At 41.8% G+C, this 27,325-nt stretch overlaps 1 protein-coding gene across 2 annotated transcripts in view; it reads right to left on the bottom strand.

Moving 5' to 3' along the window:
• sbf2 (SET binding factor 2) overlaps positions 1 to 27,325 on the bottom strand; it is a 291,683-nt gene that overhangs the window by 156,527 nt on the left and 107,831 nt on the right. For both annotated transcript variants that reach the window (XM_078415378.1, XM_078415380.1), the window contains exons 5-9: positions 24,824 to 24,934; positions 20,279 to 20,384; positions 6,347 to 6,479; positions 3,685 to 3,793; positions 2,204 to 2,317 (exon numbers count right to left, since the gene is read on the bottom strand). In XM_078415378.1, the coding sequence (XP_078271504.1) occupies positions 2,204 to 2,317; positions 3,685 to 3,793; positions 6,347 to 6,479; positions 20,279 to 20,384; positions 24,824 to 24,934 (573 nt within the window). The remainder of the gene's footprint in view (positions 1 to 2,203; positions 2,318 to 3,684; positions 3,794 to 6,346; positions 6,480 to 20,278; positions 20,385 to 24,823; positions 24,935 to 27,325) is intronic.

Here is a 27,325-nt window from a genome sequence, read left to right as displayed (position 1 = left end):
CATTCTTTATATTCCTCAAGAACCTCATTTACTCCCTGCCGCTTATATTTATTGTATATCTCCCTCTTTTTCCGAACCGTGTCCAATTTCCCTGGAAAACCACGGCTCTTTCAATTTATTATTCTTTCCTTTCCACCGAACAGGGACATAAAGACTCTGTACTCTCAAAATTTCACCTTTAAATATCCTCCATTTCTCTATTATATCCTTTTCATAAAACAAAAAGTTCCATTTCACTCCTTTTAAATCCTTTCTCATCTCCTCAAAATTAGCCTTTTTCCAATCCAAAATCTCAACCCTTGGTCCAGATTTGACCTTCTCCATAATTATATTGAAACTAATGGCATTGTGATCACTAGACCCAAAGTGCTCCTCAACACATACCTCCGTCACCTGACCCGTCTCATTTCCTAACAGGTGGTCCAACACTGCCCCTTCTCTGGTAGGTACCTCTACGTATTGCTGCAAAAAACTATCCTGCACACATTTTACAAACTCCAAACCATCCAGCCCTTTAACAGAATGTGATTCCCAGTCTATATACGGAAAATTGAAATCACCCACAATCACTACTCTGTGCTTACTACTAATATCTGCCATCTCCTTACATATTTGCTCTTCCAATTCTCGTTCCCTATTTGGCGGTCTATAATAGACAATAGACAATAGACAATAGGTGCAGGAGTAGGCCATTCAGCCCTTCGAGCCAGCACCGCCATTCAATGCGATCATGGCTGATCACCCTCAATCAGTACCCCATTCCCGCCTTCTCCCCATACCCCCTCACTCCTCTATCCTTAAGAGCTCTATCCAGCTCTCTCTTGAAAGCATCCAACGAACTGGCCTCCACTGCCTTCTGAGGCAGAGAATTCCACACCTTCACCACCCTCTGACTGAAAAAGTTCTTCCTCATCTCCGTTCTAAATGGCCTACCCCTTATTCTCAAACTGTGGCCCCTTGTTCTGGACTCCCCCAACATTGGGAACATGTTATCTGCCTCTAATGTGTCCAATCCCCTAATTATCTTATATGTTTCAATAAGATCCCCCCTCATCCTTCTAAATTCCAGTGTATACAAGCCCAATCGCTCCAGCCTTTCAACATACGACAGTCCCGCCATTCCGGGAATTAACCTAGTGAACCTACGCTGCACGCCCTCCATAGCAAGAATATCCTTCCTCAAATTTGGAGACCAAAACTGCACACAGTACTCCAGGTGCGGTCTCACCAGGGCCCGGTACAACTGTAGAAGGACCTCTTTGCTCCTATACTCAACTCCTCTTGTTACGAAGGCCAACATTCCATTGGCTTTCTTCATTGCCTGCTGAACCTGCATGTTTCCTTTCATTGACTGATGCACTAGGACACCCAGATCTCGTTGAACTCCCCCTCCTCCTAACTTGACACCATTCAGATAATAATCTGCCTTTCTATTCTTACTTCCAAAGTGAATAACCTCACACTTATCTACATTAAACTGCATCTGCCATGTATCCGCCCACTCACACAACCTGTCCAAGTCACCCTGCAGCCTTATTGCATCTTCCTCACAATTCACACTACCCCCCAACATAGTATCATCTGCAAATTTGCTAATGGTACTTTTAATCCCTTCGTCTAAGTGTTGCTAAACCTTTCTCATTTCTGAGTTCCACCCAAACAGCCTCCCTAATCGAGCCTTCTAGTCTGTCCTGCCAAAGCACTGCTGTGATATCCTCCCTGACAAGCAATGCAACACCCCCACCTCTTGCCCCTCCAATTCTATCACATCTGAAACAATGAAATCCTGGAATATTTAATTGCCAATCGCAACCCTCCTGCAACCATGTTTCACTGATCGCCACAACATCATACTTCCAGATGTCAATCCAGGCTCTAAGCTCATCCACCTTTCTTACAATGCTCCTAGCATTAAAATATACACATTTAAGGGACCCATCATTTCTTATTCTCAGTTTAGAGATGTGGTTGGTTTATAATAATAATAAAAACAATCCTTCACTGAAGTAAGGATTGAAGTAAACCATCACTACTCATGCCAGATTTTATCATTAAACCAGGAAACGGGGTGGAGATGTTATTCCTGTAGCAATTATATAGAAACAAGAAAAGATCAGACAAAGTCACAGAATACAAATAAATGACCGTCCATATTGCCAGCTGTTTTTTTAAAAATCACGTTGTTATCAGAAATATAACTTACAAGAGAAAGTGCTTCTTGTGTTTGATGTAAAAGAGGTTCTGGCAACTGGGAGAGGTGAATACATTCTGGGATTTTGATTGTACCTCCATCCAAATCAGCAATAATTACATCCAACTAGAAAAAGAAAACAATTAAAAAGGCTGTGATATCAAAAACTGGTATCAAAAATTAGGAATGATCTCTGAAAATTAGGCCACGAGTGCCAGATTATCTATAAACTTTATACAATTCCTAAAAATATTACATGGGAATTGCCCATCTTAAATAGACCTGTCAGCTCAAACCATCCACATTGCCATTTATTCTCCACACAAGCATGAATCATATTCCTAAACATCAATCTTGACCCCATATTCTTCATCAGCTTTCTTAGCATTATCCTCTTCTTCCATACGATCTCTGGCAGTGTATTTCACTACTGATCAATAATATTTCTTCTGTTCTCTGGGTTACGTGTCTTGTATTCAATTTGTATATTAATGTTCTAAAAATGCCACAGCATCAATAATAATACATTGTTGAAATATGCAACTTTCTAAGCAGAGTCTTGATCATGAAGACTCAGAAAATTTCAAGATGTTCAACTGCTTTTGCAGATATCTAGTGCAACATTGAGCTTCACAAGATTTTGCTACTAGCTCTAGATCATGAAAATATTAGATCCCAAAATGAACTGAGAGACCACCAGTAATACCAGGTTTATGCTGTTATGGCTGAATTATTGAAATAGCAATCAAGCTTTTGGACCACTGTTCTATAATGATGAGTGCCGATCCCAAAATAGCTGCTGGGGAATTTAAATTCAAGTAATTAAATAAATCTGCAATTTAAGTAGCGGTTCATGAAATGAATGTAAATCAGTATCATTTTACCAATGGTAAAACTAGTGGGATTGCCTTTTTAAAAAAAATAATTTGATTCATTAAATCCTTTAGACAAATAATCAGGATTCTGGACCTACCAATGCTGCTAACCTTGTTCAGGAACAATTATTGTTGGACAGCAATGTCAGCAAAGTCCACATTCTGTGAACAAATAAATGAAGCACAATCACCCAGGCTGATGATAATCCTGATACCCCTAACATCTTTCTCGAATTAATCAATCAATCAATGTTTTTATTTAATTCCAGTTCCAACTTTTCCAGAGGAACTGTATTACTCTCACAAGGGACAAGGCCGCTTGGACCCTATCATCAAATGCTGACTTGAACCGATTCCAGTGACCTGCAGAGCATTCCAACATAAAGACTTACAAGTGAAACTCTCTTTCTTGATTGTTAAAGCTCAAACTAATACAAATCAAAACATTTAACTGAGTACATTTCAACAATTTTCAATCATACAGCAATTTAAATCTAGTAAGAAATATCATACCAGAGAATGTGCTTTGGTAATAATGTAGATACGTTGTGCTGTGCAAAATCTGGCCAAAGCTACAACTGCTCCTCTAAACAAATATACAAATGGGCTGTGACATACCAGTTCGTGAATTTCACTGTGAAACATGGAGTGTACACCAATGATAAATGGAGTTGGTGAGCTTAGTACTTCCAAGAGTCGCGCAGGGAGAATCGGAATGTAAGGGTAACTAGGGAAAAACAAAAAGGAAACAGAATTGGCAGCATTAATCACATCTTATGGAAAAAAATCCAGTCATTTCTCAGCTCTCAGTCAGTAGCCCCTTGGGTGGTTCAATCGACAAATTTTAATAAATAACAGATCTAAAAGTATAAATTCAGCTTCTTCATGGCTTTATTGGTAATAAAATGCTTTTGCTGGCCTGCAATTTTCATATTTAACTTTAAATAAATGCAAATAATAAAGCAATTGCAACATTCTTGGTTTGATCATTACAGTATGTACAGTTTTAATGCACTAAAATCACAATGAAGTCAGTTAAATAATCTCCCAGCAAAACAAAAAATTAAGGCAATACTAGATTGCCAGGCATTTTCCCCCCAAAAAACTGCCAAATAATTATTGACAGCCAAGACTGAAACAGCTAATTTCTTTTTTTTAAAGTTGGTAAAATATTTTACGTCCTAAAAAAAGCTATTGGCTTAATTGTTGATAATGAAGTTTGCATTTCCCAATAATATCTCTCTCTCTCTCCCCCCCCCCTCCCTCCCCCCCTCTCCATTAACTCCCAACATTTCACACCATCATCCAAATGTTCTTAGTCTCCACAACATTACAGATATACCCCTTGTTCTCTCCTATCCTTTCCCCTTCTCTTAAGACATGATTGTTTTCTAATTTTTCCCCAATTCTGACAGAGGTCTGACACATGAACTCTTCATTTCTTTCCAAAGATACCATTGGATTGACTGAATGGTTCCCGTTTACTTTCCTTTGTTTCAGATTTATTGCATCCACAGTTTTTGGTTTCTAAAAGCTACAGACATATTTACCCGCTAGGGTAGAATTAATAATGACATTGAACGACTTCTGACCATCACTTTCTCATGATTGAAGAAGGAAGGTTGTAGCTAAAAATGCAGCTCAGTGATTGAGACCATTATAATAATTTTGAATATTACACATAGCATTAGTATGATCCAAATAAAGCCAATGGTAAGTCTCATAATGTTTGAAGGATCTTGACGCAAAACATCACCTGTCCATTCCCTCCCCAGATACAGCCCGACTGCTAAGCTCCTCTAGCACTTTATGATTTGTTCAAGATTTCAGTATGTACAATCTCTTGTGTCTCAATGATAAATCTTATTAGAGCCATAGAGTTATACAACATGGAAATAAGCACTTTGGCTTGCCCACTCCAAACAACATGCCCATCTACACTAGTCCCACTTGCCTACGTTTGGCCCATATTCATAGAAACATAGAAAATAAGTGCAGGAGGAGGCCATTTGGCCCTTCGAGCCAGCACCACCATTCAATGTGATCATGGCTGATCATCTACAATCAGTAACCTGTGCCTGCCTTCTCCCCATATCCCTTGATTGCACTAGCCCCTGGAGCTCTATCTAACGCTCTTTTAAATTCATCCAGTGAATTGGCTTCCACTGCCTTCTGTGGCAGAGAATTCCACAAATTCACAATTCTGGGTGAAAAAGTTACTTCTCATCTCAGTTTTAAATGGCCTCCCCTTTTTTCTCAGACTGTGTCCCCTGGTTCTGGACTCCCCCAACATTGGGAACATTTTTCCTGCATCTAGCTTGTCTTGTCCTTTTATATATTTTTTGTCTCTATAAGATCCCCTCTCATCCTTCTAAACTCCAGTGAATGCAAGTCTAGTCTTTTCAATCTTTCCTCATATGACAGTCCCTCCATCCCAGGGATTAACCTCATGAACCTACACTGCACTGCCTCAATAGCAAGGACGTCCTTTCTCAAATTAGGAGACCAAAACTGCACACAATACTCCAGATGTGGTATCACCAGGGCCCTCTAAACCTACCCTATCCATACACCTAAATGTTTCTTAAACATTGTGATGATATGTGGCTCAACTACCTCCTCCAGCAGCTCATTCCATATGCCTCCCACCCTTTGTGTAAAAAATGTTGCCCCATAAGTTCCTGTTAAATATTTCTTCCCTCACCTTAAAGCTATGTCCTCAATTCTTGCACTCTGGGTAAAATACTCCACTTATTTTCCACTTATTAGAAAGAGCTTATGAATTATGAAATGTGCATTCCTGTTCAAAATGTGTAGGAAAGACTGCAGATGCTGGTTTAAATTGAAGGTAGACCCAAAATGCTGAAGTAACTCAGTGGGACAGGTAGCATCTCTGGATTTTGTGTCGACATTCCAGTTCCAAATATATATCAATTAACCACTCTAAATTGTACATTATTTTGAAAAAATAGTCATGCATTTACTCTGACATTGATGAAATAAACAATGAAAAGATTCAAAGTGACTCCACAGAAAATAACGAGGCTCGTGACATCTAGCAGCATATTCTTACTAGTACCCCATGTACTGTATTTATGATCTGTTAAACATTTCAACCCTTTAACGCGCTGCCTTGATAAATGTTATAAACTGAATTCTATACGAGCAGGATCTATAAATTATATTTATGCATATTAAAAGTTGATGCATTATGGAAGTCTCCAGAGGAAAAAAAATATTTCATATATTTTATGGAATGTAATAGGAATTAAGGTCTCACCTATATTTCAGAGGGAATATTAAAGACTCCAGTGCTCTGGATGCTTCACCAAGCCTCTGATAACTAGTTGAGTGAAAAATAATCTTGTTTTCTGTAAGCACGGCACAGAAAAGGCTGAATACTTGTTGGATGCCTTTAAAAAGAAAAGTAAATAAAATAGCATTGCAACCCAAAAACTTTTAATCTGTTTATGACCTAATTTAGTATCAGGAATATTAAGTAAATCTAATACAAGTTAACTTTAATTACACCATTACACATTTCCATGTTAACAAATATATTTTGTAGGATTATTGTTGCAATCCAAACTAAAATACACATCAACAATCTGCAGTTCATTTGTATATTTTAGCTTTTAAATGTATCTACTTGAAATAATTAATGCACGATGCTAATGATGATACTGATATACTAACATTAATTGAACTCAAATGGTTCAGTAATATCTCTCTACCCAAATCCTGTCTGACCAATTTGACACAATTTCTAAAGTACACAATTTTTACTTAATAACTTAAAGTTGATCATGGATTAGCAATAAATGAAGAGCGACACGGTGGCGCAGCGGTAGAGTTGCTGCCTTACAGCGAATGCAGCGCCGGAGACTCAGGTTCGATCCTGACTACGGGCGCTGTCTGTACGGAGTTTGTACGTTCTCCCCGTGACCGGCGTGGGTTTTCTCCGAGATCTTCGGTTTCCTCCCACACTCCAAAGACGTACAGGTATGTAAGTTAATTGACTGGGTAAAATGTAAAAATTGTCCCTAGTGTGTGTAGGATAGTGTTAATGTGCGGGAATCGCTGGGCGGCGCGGACTCGGTGGGCCGAAGGGCCTGTTTCCGCGCTGTATCTCTAAAATCTAAAAGATGCATTACCAGTCACCCAAATCCCAAGAATACGTGGGGGTCTTCAGAAAGGGAAAGGGAACAATGCAGAGCACTGACAGCCATGGTGCATCAGGAATCGTTAAGTGTGTAAAAGCACGAGGGTACACCGACCGGTAAATAATATCAGTGTGATGAAGAATGTTAAAATAAAATTGAAGGCAAAAAAGCAAGAAAAGGGTTAGACTGTGGCGGCTCCCGAGGGTCGGGCCATACCACTCACGACCCCTCGGCACGGGAATGGGTCGAGCCAAGGAGGCGGACTTCGGCCGGGAGTATAAAGGTCAAGGACCGCATGACTCTCATTCCCTTTTGGAGTTCCAGAGATACAGTAAACACGCTTTCGTTAACCTTGCCTACTTGTCGTTATTTTGGCCTACTTGGCCCACTACATTGGTGACCCCGACGTGATCGAGCACAGCTTCAGAGACCTTATGAGGGCCCTTTCAAGGTGCTGAAGCACGGTGAGACAACTTTTGTGTTGGACATGGGGGGCCGACCGGAGGCCGTGTCAATTAATCGCCTCAAGCCAGCGCACTTGGACATTGACCAGCCGGTGCGGGTTGCACAGCCTCGGCCGCGCGGGCGCCCCCCTTTACAAGTGCCTCCAACATCGCACCCGCCGATCCCCTCATCTCGACCGGTATTTGTACCCCCTTCTCTCCCCCCGCCAGCCCCCCCGGTTGTCCCTTCAGCTGAGCCCCCGCCAGACCCCCCGTCGGACGGGTACCGTACACGGTTCGGTCGACTAGTGCGACCACCGGTGCGCTTCGTGCCTCTGGTTCTGGGGGGGGGTCCTGTGGCGGCTCCCGAGGGTCGGGCCATACCACTCACGACCCCTCGGCACGGGAATGGGTCGAGCCAAGGAGGCGGACTTCGGCCGGGAGTATAAAGGTCAAGGACCGCATGACTCTCATTCCCTTTTGGAGTTCCAGAGATACAGTAAACACGCTTTCGTTAACCTTGCCTACTTGTCGTTATTTTGGCCTACTTGGCCCACTACAAGACAGTTCATTTATATTAATTTCTGTATAAGGATTTTACTGAGGTTAGTGAAAATGGAAATAATGTAACTACATTTGACGTATGTGAATGCACAAGTGTATTAAATTCCCCACTGCTCCTGGGAACTTCTAGCCCATGACCACCCAAAGTGAGGCAGCAGCATTCAGGACGAGAACCTCAAGGCTATGCATCAGAATGGAAGAAGTACACGCCCTGTCAAACTAGTACTCTGTTCACTGCTGCCCCATCTGTGAAAGAATCTGCAGTTCTCACCTTGACCTTACTAGCAGCATCAGAACCCACAATACAGGGATGGGAGCAAATCATCCTCTATCCTCAGGGAATAGGCTTAGAAGGTAAATCAGGTTATTGCAATCACCAAAATGAAAGTGAATATGAGATAGTTAAGGCATTGGATACACTAAAGAATGATAGCACAGTGCTAATATATATGGTGGTGGAACTTAAAGTAGGTTTGTCACCAGGACCCGATGGAATCTATCAGACAATTTTGAGGAAAGTACAAGCAAAAATCGTGGAAACACTGATCACAATTTCCCAATGCTCTTTGGATGCAAGAGTGGAACAGTGAACTGGAGAGTGGAAAATACTACTCTGTTCAAAAATAGCAAGTAAGGATATCCCGGCAATGCAGGCCTGATAGCTGCAGTCTTGGTGCGAGGAAAGGTTGGAGGAAAATGATTAAGGGAAGCCAGAATGGATTTATTAAGGCAAACCCTGCTTAATCATTATGGCAACATTTTGTCAGAAAGTAACAAATAAAGTAGATGAGAGAAATACAGCCAATTTGGCATACATAGACTTCCAAAAAGGCATAAGAGAAAAAAGGACATGATTCTACAAGAGTACAGCGTAGAGGGACCTGTGGAAATGAATGCAAAAGTTATTAAAAGTGGCAGGGCAGATTAAGAAAGCTGCTAATAAGGCAAACACAAGTCTAAGCTTTCTAAATAGAGACACATTGTTTTTCTGGTTGCTTTCCGGAGGCCTGGGGCTGGTGGTGTGCCTCAGGGATTGGTGCTAGGCCCATTGCTGTTTGTGGTTTATATCATAATTTGGATGAGAATGTACAAGGCATGATTACTAAATTTGCAGATAACACTAAAGTAAGATTACAGATGGTTATCAAACATTACAGCAGGATATTGATCAGCAGGGCAAGTGGGCTGAGGAATGGCTAATGGAGTTTAACGCAGTTAAGTGCAAGGTGTTGCCGTTTGGGAAGTCAAACCAAGGCAAGAACTTCACAGTGAATGACTCAGCCCTTGGGAGTGTTGTAGAGCAGAGGAGTGCAGGTGCACAATTCTTTGAAAATGGCACAGTTAAGAGTGGTCAAGGAGGCTTTCTGTACATTGGCCTTCATCAGGCAGTGTATTGAGTATAGAAGTTGGGATGTTATGTTGTAGTTGTACAAGACGTTGGTGAGGCCACGTTTGGAGTATTGTGTTCAGTTTTGGTCACCCTGCTATAGAAAGGATTTAGTTGACCTGGAAAGAGTGCAGAGAATATTTACGAGGAGGTTGCTAGGACTCGAGGACCTGAGCTATAGGGAGAGGTTGAGCAGGCCAGGAGTTTATTGGGAGAGGAGGCTTTTGGCAGATACACCTTCATTTGGAGTATTGTGTTCAATTCTGGGAACCATGTTATAGGAAAGATGTTGTTAGGTTGGAAAGAGTGGAGAGATTTACAATGATGTTGCCATGATTACAGGGTCTGAGCTATAGGGAGAGGTTGAGCAGGCTGGGACTCTATTCCCTGGAACATAGGAGGATGAGGGTTGATCTTATAGAGGTGTATAAAATCATGAGAGGAATAGATCGGGTAGGAGCACAGTGCCTCTTGCCCAGAGTAGGGGAATCGAGAACCAGATGGAATAGGTTTATTGTGAAGGGGGAAAGATTTTATAGGAATCTGAGGGGTAACTTTTTCAAGCAAAGGGTGGTGGGTGTGTGGCATGAGCTGTGGAGGAGGTAGTTGAGGCAGGGACTATCACAACATTTAAGAAGCAATTAGGCAGGTACATGGATAGGGCAGGTTTAAAGGGATATGGTCCAAATGCAGGAAAGTGGGTCTAGTGTAGATGGAACATATTGGTCGGTGTGGGCAAGTTGGGCCGAAGGGTCTGTTTCTATACTGCATGACTCTATGAGGGGAATAGATAGAGTAAATGCGCAGATACTTTTATGCAGAGTAGGGGTGTCAAGAACCAGAGGACATTGGTTTAAGATGAGAGGGTAAAGGTTTAATAGGAGCCAGAGGAGCATTTTTTTCCCCACAAATAGGATGGTGCGTATATGTAACGAGCTGCCAGAGACAGTAGTTGAGGCAAGTACTCTAACAGCATTTAAAAGACATTTGGACAGGTACATGGATAGGAAATATATAGAAATGGAGCAAATGCAGACATGCATAGATGGGGCATCCTTGTCAGCATGGACAAGTTGGGCTGAAGAGCCTGGTTCCATTCTGTAAGACTCTATGATTATGTCTCTATGTCATAGATTACAAATACATGGGAATTGGGCAGAACTTTCATAAAACAAGTCTTAAGTGGATTACTAGGTTCAATTTTATTTGCCCCGTTATAGAAAGGATGTGAAGATGTTAGCGAGAGTCCAGAAAAGATTTAAGAGAATGGTTACTGGAATATTTACATTAGTTCAGAGATACAGCATGGAAACAGGCCCTTCGGCCCACCAACCCTTGATCAACCATTCACACTGTTACCACTTTCTCATCCATTCCCCACATAATTGGTGTAATTTACTCGGAGAATGAGTGATTGCAACTACAAGGACAGAGCCACTGGACTGGTATTCATAGAGACGACTTCTGTGTTGTAAACATTCTATGATTAAACTTAAGATTCAAGAGGGATGCACATACTCATAACTAGAGCACTAAAACAAATTCACTTGGACCATCTCCGACAACTCCCTACTGTTTCTGGATTTCACCGTCTACATCACAGAAAACAGACTATCGACCGATATCTACTACAAACCTACTGACTCCCATAGCTATCTTGACTACACTTCTTCCCACCCTGTTTCCTGTAAAGACTCTATCCCCTACTCCCAATTCTAAGCCACATCTGCGCCTAGGATGAGGTGTTCCATACCAGGGCATCGGAGATGTCCTCATCAGTAGGAAACAGGGTTCCCCACTTCCATTATAGATGAGGCTCTCACTAGGGTCTCCTCAATATCCCACAGCACTGCTCTTGCTCCCCCTCCTCCATTCATAACAAGGACAGAGTCCCCCTTGTCCTCACCTTCCACCCCATCTGTTGTCGCATACAACATATAAGCCTCCAACATTTTCGCCACCTCCAACGGGATCACACTATTGCCCACATCTTCCCATCTCCACCCCTTTCTGCTTTCCGCAGAGACCGTTCCCTCCGAAACTCCCTGGTCAACTCGTCCCTTCCCACCCAAACCACCCCCTCCCCAGGTACTTTCCCCCGCAACCACAGGAGATGCAACACCTGTCCCTTTAACTCCCCTCTCGGTTCCATCCAAGGACCAAAACAGTCTTTCCAGGTGAGGCAGAGGTTCACTTGCACCTCCTCCAACCTCATCTACTGTTCTCTTCATAGGCAAGACCAAGCCCAGGCTCGGCAATCGTTTCGCTGAACACCTCCGCTCAGTCAGTCTTAACCTACTTGGTCTCCCGGTAGCTCAGCACTTCAACTCCCTCTCCCATTCCCAATATGACCTTTCTGTCCTGAGCCTCCTCCATTGTCAGAGTGAGGCCCAGCGCAAATTGGAGAAACAGCACCTCATATTTCACTTGGGCAGTTTACACCCCGGCGGTATGAACATTGACTTCTCTAACTTCAGATAGCCCTTGCTTTCCCTATCTAGCCCCTCCCCTTCCTAGTTCTCCCACTAGTCTTAGTGCCACCGACTACATTCGATCTTTGTCCCATCCCCTCCCCTGACATCAGTCTGAAGAAGGGTCTCGACCCGAAACATCACCCATTCCTTCATTCCCGAGATGCTGCCTGACCTGCTGAGTTAAGGGCCTGTCCCACTTAGGTGATTTTTTTGGCGACTGCCGGCGACTGTCAAAGTCGTAGCAGATTGCCAAACTTTTCTTTTACCTGATGACAATGACCACGACAATGCCGAGTCAGGTCAAGATTACTGCATCTTCTGAAACATCGCGAAAATTCCCACGCTGTCAATGCTTCTCCGGTGTCCTGGTTTTCGATGAAATCACTGACAAGTCGGTAAGTACTTGAGAGTTTGGAACTAATACACCTTGTATGGGTTAATTAAAAAACAAGCCTCACTGTAACAAGGCATAAACTGGATTTACTTCCAGTTTACTAATAGCTGTATTAAAAAATAATAATTTTAAAAGTGGTTAAGTAGATTTTTGTGAAAAGTGTGTGGGCATTCTTTGAAAATGTAAGGGAGATGTATATCTGGGTTCTGGGTTGCATATCTGGGTTTGGAGCTCACTTTAAATGTAATGGCTGAGGCCAAAAACATCGCAAAAATTCCCACGCTTACCTGACCGTCAAACTGTCGCCTCCAATCTACCTGTCAAATGTCCTGACGGTAAATAAATTTGTTAAACACAAGCATTTTATGGTATTTTGAAATGACTTTACTTATTTTAATATTATGTGCTTCTAAATGCATCTTAAGAGAACCTATCAAACCTGGGGACAGCATGCGACAGCGACCACAATTAGCTACGATACCTGGCGACAAGCCAGCTGTTGCCGAGAAATTTCAAACCGTTTGATTTCTCAGCGACGCGCCGAGATCCACTACGATCTTTGGAAGACTCCTCACGATCATGCCTGCGACACCCCGGCGAACTGTCGGCGACAGCCTAGTCGCCAGCAGTCGCCTTAAAATCGCCTAAGTGGGACAGGCCCTTTACTCCAGCATTTTGTGTCTACCTTCGATTTAAACCAGCATCTGCAGTTTTTTTCCTACACTAAAACAAGTACTTGGATACAAGTAACTTAAACTAAAGAAAAACAAAACTATGATTATACTTAAAGGGTTGACAGTGGAGATACAATGGCAAAGATTTAAAGACCGCATGAATGAACTCCAGAAATTGTTCATCCCTGTCTGGTGCAAAAATAAAACTGGGAAGGCAGCTCAACCGTGGCTGACGAGGGAAGTCAAGGACCGTGTTAAATCCAAGGAAGAGGCATATAAATTTGCCAGAAGAAGCGGCAAACCAGAGGACTGAGAGAAATTTAGAACGCGACAGAGATGGACAAAGGGGTTAATTAAGAGGGGGGGGGGGGGGGGAGAGCATGAAAGAAAGCTTGCAGAGAATATAAAAACTGAACGTAAAAAGGAGAAGATTAGTGACGGTGAATGTAGGTCCCTTACAGTCAGAGACAGGTGAATTTATAATGGGAAACAAGGAAATGGCAGGACAGTTAAAAGAGTACTTTGGCTCTGTCTTCACTAAAGAAGACAAACAGTCTCTCGGAAATACTAGGGGACCAAGGATCTAGTGAGAGGGAGGAACTGAAGGGAATCCACATTAGTCAGAAAATGGTGTGAGGTAAACTGTCGGGACTGAAGGCAGATAAATCCCGAGGGCCTGATAGTCTGCATTCCAGAGTACTCAAGGAGGTGGCCCTAGAAATTGTGGATGCACTGGTGATCATCTTCCAATGTTCTCTCGACTCTAGATCAGTTCCTGTGGATTGAAGGGTAGCCAATGTAACTCCACGTTTTAAGAAAGAAGGGAGAGAGAGAAAATGAGGAATTATAGACTAGTTAGCCATACATCGGTAGAGGGGAAGATGGTGGAGTTGATTATTAAAGATATTATCGCAGCACATTTGGTAAGCAGTAACGGGATCGGTCAACGACAGCATGGAGTTATGAAAGGGAAATCATGCTTGACTAATCTTTTGGAATTTTTTGACGATGTAACAAGTAGAATGGATAAGGGAGAGCCAGTGGATGTGGTGTATCTGGACTTTCAAAAAACCTTTGACAAGATCCCACACAAGAGATTAGTGGGTAAAATTAGAGCACATTGTATTGGGGGGGGGGGGGGTAGGGTATTTTCATGGATGGAGAACTAGTTGGCAGGCAGGAAGCAAAGAGTAGGAATTAACGGGTCCTTTTCAGAATGGGGTGCCGCAAGGCTCAGTGCTGGGACCTCAGTTGTTTACACTATGTAAACAATTTAGACGAGGGAGTTAAATGTAACATCTCTAAGTTTGCGGAAGACACAAAGCTGGGTGGCAGTGTGAGCTGCGTGGAGGATGCTATGAGGCTGCAGGGTAACGAATAGGTTGGGTGAGTGGGCAGAAGCATGGCAGATGCGGTATAATGTGGATAAATGTGAGGTTATCTACTTTGGTGGCGAGAACAGGAAGGCAGATTATTATCTGAATGGTGTCAGATTAGGAAAAGGGGAGGTGCAACAAGACCTGGGTGTGCTTGCACATCAGTAACTGAAAGCAAGCATGCAGGTACTGCAGGCAGTGAAGAAAGCCAATGGCATGTTGGCCTTCATTGCAAGAGGATTTGATTTCAGGAGCCAGGAGGTCCTACTGTAGTTGTACAGGGCCCTGGTGAGACCACACCTGTTGTGTACAATTTTGGTCTCCTAATTTGAGGATGGACATTATTGCTATTGAGGGAATGCAGCGGAGGTTCACCAGGTTAATTCCCGGGATGGCAGGACTGACATATGATGAAAGAATGGGTCGACTGGGCATGTATTTGCTGGAATTTAGAAGGATGAGAGGGAATCTTATAGAAACATATAAAATTCTTAGAGGTTTGGACAGATGCAGGAAAAATGTTCCCGATGTTGGGGGAGTCCAGAACCAGGAGTCAGTTTAAGAATAAGGGGTAGGCCATTTAGGACTGAGATGAAGAAAAACCTTTTCACCCAGAGAGTTGTGAATCTGTGGAATTCTCTGCCACAGAAGGCAGTGTAGGCCAATTCACTGGATGGTTTCAATAGAGTTAGATTTAGCTCCTTGGACTAAGGGAATCAAGGGACATGGGGAAAAAGCCAGAAAGGGGTACTGATATTGAATGGTGGTCGAAGGGTCAAATGGCCTACTCCTGCACCTATTTTCTATGTTTCTGTGTTTCTATGATACTAAATAAAATGACAAGTTTTAAAGGTCATCACTTTATTTCATGGCACCTATTTCATGCTTGAAACATATTGAGAGAATAGACAGTCATGGAATTCATTTTTGTCTCTGCTGTAAATTGAAATGAAAGCCAAAAAGCATCATTACACACATTCCATTTAAAGTATGCAGAAAACTACCCACAGATCCCACGAGACAGTTTTTATGTTTTTAATAGAATTCAATATGTTTTTAATTAGTTATAGTGAAAATACAAGTAATGACAAAAACAAATCTGTGCAAAACAAAATATTATTGGCCCAATTTTTAGACGATTGTTCACAAATATTGTTTTGTAAAGTATTGATCACATTGTCCTTAGTCCACATTTCCTGAAGCATATCATATGACCTGGCACTGATCATGTCTTTCCTGTTATGCTTGTAGCACAGTCGAGAAACTCATTTCATCTTAAGTGCATTCATACCCCTCAAAATAATACTCGTTACTGACAAGTGGGTTTTTTTGGGCTTTTTTTCATCTAAATACAGCAATTCAGGGAACTTAAAAAAATACAATTTAGGAGAGAAAAAAAACACTGTACATTAAGTAATAATAATAATAATATATTCCTTTATTCGTCCCACACCGGGGAAATTTACAGTGTTACAGCAGCAAAGTGGATAGCCAGAGAGCAAGAGATCATTCATTATAAATAGAAGATACATAAATTGTCATCAGTTTTCTGTGTGTTCTTAGCTGTTATTGTTGATTCGTCTGCTGGGAGCAATGCTGGTGTGCAGTCTCATAGCAGCGGGAAGGAAAGATCTCCTATATCTTTTCTTCACGCACTTGGGGTGAAGGAGTCTGTCACTGAAGGAGCTACTTAGTGCAGTGACAGTGTCCTGCATGGGGTGGGAGTCGTTGTCCAGCAGCGATGTTAGCTTTGCCATTATCCTTCTCTCTCCCACCACCTGCACTGAGTCGAGGGGGCAACCCAGGACAGAGCCGGCCTTCCTGACCAGCTTGTCGAGTCTCTTCCCTTCCGCCGCTGAGATGCTGCTGCTCCAGCAGACCACTCCATAGAAAATGGCTGATGCAACCACCGTGTTGTAGAAGGTCTTTAGGAGTGCCCCCTGCACTCCAAAGGACCTGAGTCTCCTTAGCAGATAAAGTCTGCTCTGGCCCTTTCTGTATAGCGCATCGGCGTTTTCAGTCCAGTCCAGTTTATTGTTGAGGTAGACACCCAGGTACTTATAGGAATCCACCCTCTTGATGTCCATTCCCTGGATGTTCACCGGTGTCGGGGGTAATACAACACAATTTCATTTACAATAATTTTTCTCAACAAAATTGCCTTGAATTCCATGCATCTTTCCACTACCTGACATTTCTTGTGCTAACACACTGTAATTATTTGAGACATTTGCCAATTTGAATAATGAGTAATTTGAGCATCAACTGCCCATCAATTTATGTCAGAAACTTTTACATACAGCTCTGGTTTGGTTTAGTTTAGAGATACTGCATGGAAACATGCCCTTCAGCCCACCGAGTCTGCACCGACCAGCGATCCCCACACAAGAACATTATCCTAAACACAATAGGAACAATTTACTTATCCCACGTCAATTAACCGATAAACCAGTACATCTTCGGAGTATGGGAGGAAACCGAAGGTCTCGGAAAAACCCCAGGCAATCACGTGGAGAACGAACAAACTCAGTATAGACAGCACCCGTAGTGGGGTTCGAACCCGGGTCTCCAACACTGTAAGGCAATAACTCTACCGCTGTGCCACCACGGTAATCATATGCAATTATAAATCAATATGCAATTAGTCCTCAATTCTCAGATGAAAGTGTTGTGTTGTCCAGTCTTAAAATTTTTAATTTGCTGATCAATGTGCTTTTTCACACAAAGTAACAAATATAATCTTTTACTTAAGTTTATTTTCAACCAGAATCCAAATAGACCTTTGTTAATGGAGTGATTTTCATTGTCTAGCAATACAATAACTTAATTCTTTTCTTTGCAATATTTTTCACTTGGGTATGTGAAAATGTTGATGTTCTTATTGCACGTTCAGACTACTTTGACTATTTCACACCACCAGGTTTTTAACCCTTGTGCACAAAATGCCTTTTAAGTTTGTTTTTGCTTTGCTGTATAAGAGTCATTTTATTACAAATACACAATTCCCAATATATAAAGCTGTAATTGTGATATCTACTCTGATGCTGGAAAGTTGTAGTCTCCATTTTTCTCCTTCATTCTAGTCTCTATTTATTTTAAGCAGAAATTTAGAGTCCATGGATATACTCTATTTTAACATGTTGTAGTCCATGGGTCAACCATGATCACTGCTGTGAAACATGTTTGTTTCATCAGTGTTTACTTAGCTCTTCAGATTGCTGAAAGGCAATTAATTTCCTGTAGGAAATAACACTCACAAATAACAATCACCAACAAATCATTATGGACTCATTTACAGAACAAATGTTTAATCTTTAAAAAAAGTAACAACATCCTGTTGGTAACAGAGACATATACACAAGGAATAATTTTGGAAACAACATCTATTTCCTGATTTCGAAGTTAAGAATCCAACATGAAACATACTTATGATTTGCCCAAACAATTATGATCACTCTATGCAGTACTTTTCCATGTGCTGCAACTCAACATTCTTTGCAAACAAAGAAATTGTTCTAATCTGATTTGATAATCAATGTATTAATGTAACTAAACAAAAACACCCGCTTTAAAAGATGCTTTCCAAAGGCATAATTCCCAAACCTTCACTTTCATAGAAGTAAAGGTACGGACTATAGATCAGCATTTTTAAACAATATTTTGTGCAATACTATTAAGTTTCATCCTGAAGAATTTCCATCTGATATTTTCAGATATATTGAAAGTGAGATGATAACATTCAACCACTAAGTAAAAAAACAAATACATTCTGAGTAGCGCAATTCAAAAACCATGTGAGCATATCTCTTGGGCTTATGTCTGTAGTTGTCCTTAAATGACAGAAATGGAGCAAAAAACAAAGGAAACAGCTTCGGCAGGAGAAATTACCCTTTTGCACTTACGTAACATCAAAAATGTTAGGAAATATCTCAAATACGCCACTCATTAGATGTACAAATGATTATAAAATAATAAAAGATCTGACAAAAAGAATCAGCTCAAATTCTCAAAACGACTGACCTCTGAAGGTACTCAAGCACACCATAAGAAACAACCAAGAATAAATTAACATTTAACTTTCCATCTCCCAGGCAACTGCCCGAAGGTAAAGTAGACTATCCACAAATTTGGTGCTTTTAGTGACTCTGTGTTGACCCAATTTCACTTCATCAATAAGACCACCTGCATTCATTTTAAAACATCTGACTTTGCTTGTCATTAACCCATTTCACCCAAAACTCGCATCCACATATTTATTTTCTCCAAATATGAAAATTCTGTATCCCTGGCCTGTGCCTCATCTTATTCCCTACCTAGATTTATGTTCCAAGACAACTGTTGTCCAGAAATGAAATAGCACCAACATCATATTCACCCATTTTACTAATCTCACCTTACCCCCCATCTCTTTTCTTCTGATCCAGCTGTGATAGCTGCATTCCACCATTCTGGTTCTAATTACTCTATGCTTAACAACCTTGCCTTCAGCTGCTAACGGCCTAACAGCTCAAAAATTCCCATCATAAACTTTCACCTTACTTAAAACATTTCTTAAAATCCACCTCTTTAACCAGGTTTTGGTCACAGATCCTGACGTCTTTGTGTGCTTGGGTCAGCAATTTTATAATCCTCTTATGAAGTGTCTTTAGATATTTTTGCCATGATGAAGGTACTGCTTAATGCAAGTGGCTGTTCTGTAACTCAGACATATAAACCCAAACACCTGTTCAGAAAACAGAACATGAATAGAAACAGAAAGCGGGAGTAACTCAGCGGGACAGGCAGCATCTCTGGAGAGAAGGAATGGGTAACATTTCGGGTAGAGACCCTTCTTCAGACTGGTTCGGGATAAGGGAAACGAGAGATACAGACGGTGATGTGGAGAGATTAAGAACAATGAATGAAAGAAATGCAAAAAAGTAACGATGATAAACAGGCCATAGTAACGATGATAAACAGGCCATAGTAGGCTGTTTGTAGGATGAAAATGAGAACCTAGTGCAACTTGCGTATCCCTCCCCCACCCAAGTCACACTAGCTTCTCATTTTCACCCTGCAAACAGCTTTATCATCGTTACGTTTTTGCATATCTTTCATTCAGTGTTCTTTATCTCTCCACATCACCATCTATATCTCTTGTTTCCCTTATCCCTACCAGTCTGAAGAAGGTCTGTCCCTCTTAGTTACTCCAACTTTTTGTGTCTATCTTCGGTTTAAACCAGCATCTGCAGTTCCTTCTTACACATGAATAGAAACAGATTTAGTTATCCAGGATTGCATCATAAAGACAGGAATCAGCCAAGTGGAAGGCTGAAGTGACTGTTGAATAGCATTCATCTTACATCACAAAGGAAAAAATTAAGGGACAATGCTCTTTTTTTGTAAATACTGACCCAACTACTTCCTAGTCAACATTCTCACATTTCCATACCAAATGCTGTATCTTCAGTCAATTGCCTGTTTGCACATAATTTTAATTCAACTAATGACGATTTAAATCGCTGCATCTGTATGATTTAAAACAAAAGTATCACGGAATTATTCATAAAATATCGTGAGATGATGGATCCTCAGACCAGCGTTTATTTGGATTCCAGATTGGATCAAGAAATTACTGCATAATTTAGTCCTGTTCGGACCCTGTCATCCAATTTGTCACATTGTACTTAATTTACTTCATATTTTGAAAAATGTCACAAAATATATTTGAACAATCATTAAGGAAATGTAGACCTACCCAATTGTTGAAAGAGAAGGGCTACACTTGTGCTTGTCACAGGAAGACCATCGTACAAAGGAGTTTGAATCAATTGCCTATCTCCAGCTCCCAAGGAGAAAAGTTTCTATAGGGAAAAGTTAAAATATAATATCAATACAATGTTCTTAAGAATTAAAGAAGAACAAATATGGTTGAGGCAGATGTCCATTTAAATCAACAAAGCTTATTCAATATCATGAGACAGCTAAGTGATAATGCCCAACACCACTACAATGAAGAAATACACATGATTTTAAATGATCATAACTATCTACAATGCATAAAGAGGAAGGATGATGTATAAGCACTGACAGCAATAAATCAAACTTGAGCGACAATACTCTCAGTGGCAGTGTGCACAGCAATTCAAATAGTTGAAAGTTTACCAGCTAAACATTAAAGAGAGAAATGATGCCCCAGCCATGCACCAGGAGTATCCCGACAAACCGTGGCCAAATCCACCAGCAGGCCCAGTTCGCCCGCCACGGACCAAGGACTTGTTCATCGAGGATGGAGGACCTTCCCAGTAGGACCGGCTCGTCCACCACTGTTTCCAAACTCAGCCCAAGCTACTGCCATCGACGGGACACTTGCCGCCTTGAGCGAGAAGGGACCCATGCCTCTGAGAAGCTAAATTGGGCATGTTCTCACTGGGAAAGCTGAGCATTGTTGTGATAAATTGTTAGGATTCTCAATGGACTGGATAAATGTAGTCCATAGCAAGCTGCATCATCTTGTCCAGAATGATAAAACCAGCGGATACGGTCTCCACTTGAAATTCAAACTGAAAAAAACAATCGGCCCAGTTCTTTTCCAATAAACATCAACAGGTCCCAAGCATCTGTTGACAATTCCCTGCACAAATGTCGGAAACCTAAACTTTTCCAATCGAAAGAGGAATCACCAAAGTTGCAGTTATTTGTAATGTTTGTAATGATGTAGATGCAATGACAGCAATAAATCAAACTTGAGCGACAATACTCAGTGGCAGTTTATTTGTTTGTAATGTTCACAACTGATGGACTCCTCATGATTTTAGGTAAGATAAGAAACTATCTAAATTAGAAATACTTTGTCAATAAGCTTCACCTATTGTTGAGAGTTTACTCACGTTACAAAAGGGTTCAGTTCCTGTGTAACCTGTTCTAACCTGAATAAAGACAGTTATTCACAAAATGCTGGAGTAACTCAGCAGGTCAGGCAGCATCTCAGGAGAGAAGGAATGGGTGACGTTTCGGGTCGAGACCCTTTTCAGACTGATGTCAGACTGATTTTCATTCCTTCTCTCCTGAGATGCTGCCTGACCTGCTGAGTTACTCCAGCATTTTGTGAATAAATACCTTCGATTTGTACCAGCATCTGCAGTTATTTTCTCACACTACCTGAATAAAGACAGTGATTCGTAACCTGGACAGTTTGCAAGGTATAAATGAAGCCAGGAACTGAATTTCAAGCCGGCAAAAGATGCCTGCAGCCCCACAGCAGCCAGAAAATCAATCTGCCAGTCTCCCAAATGCTCGCTCATATGTATTAGTTGGGTGTTCGCAAGCTGGGCAGGACACCTATTAGTTCATTTAGATTTTGTTTCATTCTTTGAGTTTACTTTCTGAAACATTCAAAACTTAACAACATCTATTAGAAAGTCAGAAATATTCATAGGCTTTTACAACACGTGAACCTAATGGCTGTTCTTTAGATATTTATCCCACGAGTGGGGTTTGTTCTTCTCTCCAGCATGTGAAAACATTTATGCCTTGGAAGCCCCTGTCATTGCATAGAGCATCAATATAACTGATAGAATCAGTTTCTGCTTCCAATTTGCAACTGAGTAAACTGCTTAGGTGATGTCCAAATCTTATTTATAGGTGAGCAGCAAATGTATATTCTTGGCCATTATTTCAGCAAGGAAACAAAATATCCCTGGAACAAACAGTCCAAGAAAATGCGCTGATGCAGTTGGTGTTAATTCTTACAATTTACATAATTTTTGTCCCCCAACAAAAAACAATATTTTTGAGTGCAGTACTTCAGTGCGACAATAGACAATAGGTGCAGGGAGTTGAGACAGATATGATATATTTAAGAGACTTTTGGATAGGCACATTAATATTCAGGAAGGGAGGGCTATGGATCATGTGTAGGTAGGTAAGAGTTGGTCTTGGCATCATATTTGGCATACACATTGTGGGGCAAAGGGCCTGTTCCTGTGCTCTACTGTTCTATGTTCTAAGTCTGTCCAACCTCTCCTTATACCTAATGCCCTCTAATCCAGTCAGCATTCTAGTAAACCTCATGCACCTTCTCCAGTGCCTCCATAATATTTCAAATATGGCCTAACTGAAGTCTCATAACACTGCAATGTTCTTCGGAGCTTGCCATTAAATGTATACTTTCATCTTACATTCAACTACCTTACGTGCAACACCTCACAATTGCTCGGACAAAACGTCATCTATTATTTCTCTACCCATTTCTGCAGCTGCACATGCAAGGTTAAGATGAAATCAGACAGGGCCTTTGAGGAGTATAAATGAAGCAGAAGAGAACTCGAGGACAATTAGAAGGATTAAAAGGGGCTATGAAATGTAATCGGCAAGAAGGATTAAAGAAAATCTAAAGGCTTTTATACATACATTAAAAACCAGAGTAAACAGCGAGAGGATAAAGGAGGAAATTTATGTTTGGTATCAGAGGATATAGGCAAGGTGCTGAACCAGTACCAAGGAAAAGGACATGGAGGACACTGAGATCAGTGTGGGAAGTACTAACATTCTAGGGCATTGATCTTATAGAGGCATATAAAATTGTGAGAGGAATAGATTGGGTGGACACACAGAGTATCTTGCCCAGAGTAGGGAAATCAGCAACCAGACGGCATAGAATTAAGGTGAAGGGGGAAAGATTTTATAGGAATCCAAAGGGTAACTTTTTAACACAAAGGGTGGTGGGTGTATGGAACGCGCTGCCGGGGGAGGTAGTTGAGGCAAGGGCTATCGCAATGTTTAAGAAGCAAATACTAATATGTTTTTGAGTTATTTTAACAAACTATCTATCATCACTCTGCTTTGTTGCAGGATTTAATATTGAGCAGTAGTGCCCCATTTGACCGAGGAATGCTTTTTAATATTATGACAGCTGCGTCTAACATTGATTCATCGTCACTACTTGAATGGGCATTCTCAATTTATAATTTAACTGGCCTTCCAAGCCAAATCTAATGCTCACCATAAAAACATGTTGATGCTAAACTATATACTATTATTCTTAAGTGGAAATGACAATAGAGCAAATAACATTGGAAAATCTGGAAATCAACAATTACCACTGACTACAATGGTGGACCAAAGAAACAATAATTAACTTTTAATTTAGGTGAAGCTATTGGTTAATTTAAAAAATCCAAATTTTCAGTAAATTTGTGAACAATGCAAATAAAAGCATAATTCTATCACATTATGTCCTGAAATGGAATCGTGCTACAAACAATTAATACATCAACACTGCTTCAAAATCTCAGAAGCTTCAGGTTCACTCATCAACTCTTTAAATAGACTGTCACATCTAAGGACGAGCAGTTAGTCAGAGTCATACAGCGTGGAAACGGGCCCTTCGGCACAACCTGCCCACACCAACCAACGAGTCTCATCTACACTAGCCCCTCCAACCTGTGCTTAGCCCATATATATCCTTCTAAATCTTCCTAACCATGCACCTGTCTAAATGTTTCTTAAACAATGCGATAGAACCAGCCTCAATTGCCTTCTCCGGAAGCTCATTCCATACACCCACCATCCTTTGTTTGAAAAAGTTACCCCCCAGGTTCTTATTAAATCTTCCCCCCCCCCCTAAACCCATGTCATCGGGTTCTCAATTCCCCTTTTCTGGGCAAGAGACTCTGTACATCTACCCAATCTATTCCTCTCATGATTTGGTGCAGCTCGATTTGATCACCCCTCATGTTCCTGCCCTCCAAGGAATATAGTCCTTGCCAGCTCAACCTCTCCCTATAGCTTATGCCCTCAAGTCCTGGCAGCTTGTAAATCTTCTTTGTATCCTTTCCAGCTTGATAACATCGTTCCTATAACATGGGGCCTCCAACTGCAGCCTCACCAACGTCTTATATAACTGCAATATTAACTCCCAACTTCTATACTCCTGACATCCCAAATTCTATACTGTTTAATTTAGTTTTAGTTTAACATGGAAACAGGCTCTTCGGCCCACCAAGTCCACCCCGAACATTGATCAGCCGTTCACATTAGTTCTACGTTATTCCACTTTCTCATCCATTCCCTACACATTAGGGAAACTTTATAGCAGCCAATTACCTTCCCACCAGTACATCTTTGGGATGTGGGAGGAAACCAAAACACCCGGAGACAACCTACACAGTCACTGAGCAAATGTACAAACTCCACACAAACAGCAACACGAATTTCTGGCACTGCAGCACCACAATGCCATCCTGTATTAATATAATTTATTCATATTTTAAATGGTCAGAAAGTAGAATATTTCTCTTACCTGAGACCCTCCAGCAACTGGCACCAAACATGTGAAAAGATTGGTAATCACATTTTCCAAGTTCACATTCAGACTGTCAACATATACAGTATAAATGAGGCCAAGGCATGCCTAAAATACATGGGAGATGATTTTCATATGGTTAATATATAATATATATAACAATATTCCCTGAAAGAAAAGTGGTGGATTTGTCTCCAGTATTCCGATCAATTTTATTCAAAAACTGCATTTGAAGTAACAGCTTGCATTCTCACTGATGCTTGTGGAAACTTGCTGTGCAATTTAATGTGGCAAATTTGGTGTGTCATTTAATTTATTACATAAATGCAGATAACATTAAGGATAATCCCAAGAGATTTTATAAGACACTATCCTACACACTAGCGACAATTTACAAATTTTATCTAAGCTAATTAACCTATAAACCTGTAAGTTATTGGAATGTGGGAGGAAACCGGAGATCTGGAGAAAACCCACGTGGTCACAGGGAGAATGTACAAACTCCGTAGAGACAGCACCCGTGGTCAGGATCAAACCCGGATCTCTGGCACTGTAAGGCACCAACACTACCAATGTGCCACTGTGCTACCCCTAAACGCCAGAGGTGAGGGGGGTGGGAAGAGGGAAGGGGGGCAGTGGAGTGGAGTGCGGAATGTAAAGACCATTCAAAGCTTGGCTTCCATACTTAAGAATAGCTTGTTCCCCACTGCTATCAGACTCCCTCCCCCCCCACTGAAAATCCCCGCACCGGGACGGGACAGGACTCTTTCCCCCTCCCCCCCACACCAATAGCGACTGCCCGGACCGGGAGGCAGGTTCCTACAGCAACCGCTGATTGCTCCCGGGAGGGAGGGGAGGGGGGGAGGTAAGGAGGAAAAGGGAGAGGGTGGGGGTGGAGGAGGGGGTTAGGGGGGTGAAGGCGTGGGGGAGGGAGGGGGTGGAGGAGGGTAAGGAGGGGAGGGGGGAAGGAGGAGGGGCGGAGGAGGGGGGAGGAAAGGGGGGAGAGGGGAGGGGGAAGTGGTGGGGAGTGGGGGAGGAGAGGGTGCTGCACCAATGCAGGAGAGGCAACCCTAGTGGGGAGGGGGAGGGGGGAGGGGGAGGGGGGAGGGGGGAGGGGGAGGGGGAGAGGGAGGGGGAGAGGGGAGAGGGAGGGGGGAGAGGGAGGGGGGAGAGGGAGGGGGAGAGGGAGGGGGGAGAGGGAGGGGGGAGGGGGAGAGGGAGGGGGAGAGGGAGGGGGAGAGGGAGGGGGGCGGGGAGAATGGGGTTGGAGGGTGCTGCACCAATGCAGGAGTGGTTTGGGCCCAACGGGTCCACTTGATCAAGTCACTCATATAACTGAACATAACTAATATCCCTTCATTCCATGGATATCAACATTCAATGGTTCTTTATTGTCAAGTATGAACTGCACGTGAAATTCTTGCACCTATCGTCATATTTTGGCACCATATATAAAAGAAAAAGATCTAAAGTCTGGTCCATATGCTCGATGCACTGGAGCATAGCTAATCCAGGTAATCCATTCTGCCAAGACTTCATGGTCTTTGTCTGCTCAGATTAAAATGATCAATTTAGTAAATTCAAAGGATAAAAGTAAATTCAAAGATGTATCACGGCCATACCCGACATCAGGCGTGGCATCCATGCTGCGGAACCGGGATCCTGCTTGGAGAGGGAAGCTGCCGAGCCTGGCCCCTGCTCGTCCCATGGACTGGTGAGGAGGCCGCCTGTGGGAGTCAGTGCAGTGCCTCGTCAGTAGAATGGGCTGCTGGAGGCCTTGTAGCAGCCTAGGGCTCTGCTGGACTGGGCGCCACTCCAAGAGGCCTAGCACGTGGACTGGTCGCAGCCACACTTGGCCAGGCCAGCCCTGCAACGCCGCCAGGAAAACAGGTCTTCATGGTCAGGTTAAGAACTGTACACCTATAATAACTGAAAATGGCACCAAATCTTGCCACTCTGTATACTGTATACTACTATTTTACATTTGTACTGTATCTGAGGTACTGTCTCAGTGTACTACTGCTGTACACTTGTATTGTACGTGAGATGCTTATCTAAATTGCATCTAAGTGCTTATGTATAGTGATACTTGTACTGAACTGTATACCAAAATGAATTTTACTGTACTTTGGTACATGTGACAGATAAAGTACCAATGAAAGTTTCAATTTAATGCAAGCAAAATGTATGCTTTTCGCGATATGATTAAGATTTATCATACCACATCACTTTGAATATGGCGCCATCTGTAGGGAGTAACTGGTGTATAACATTGCCCAGTCAATTAAGAAATTTCTGGATAATAATGCAGGAAGTTTACTGCAAAGGTAAAACTCACATTATATTATGTCTTTGCAGCGATTTAAAACTTCTACTTATACAATAACATAAGAATTCATGCCATTTCATTTCAGTTTACTGCGTTCTTCAAGATCCCACAAATATTACTTGCATTAACAACATTGATTAAGGAATATATATTAGCCATGACACTAACTC

Source organism: Rhinoraja longicauda, chromosome 18 (genome assembly GCF_053455715.1).
Source record: "Rhinoraja longicauda isolate Sanriku21f chromosome 18, sRhiLon1.1, whole genome shotgun sequence".
NCBI lineage: Eukaryota > Metazoa > Chordata > Chondrichthyes > Rajiformes > Arhynchobatidae > Rhinoraja > Rhinoraja longicauda.
This window is presented reverse-complemented; position numbering and strand designations above follow the sequence as displayed.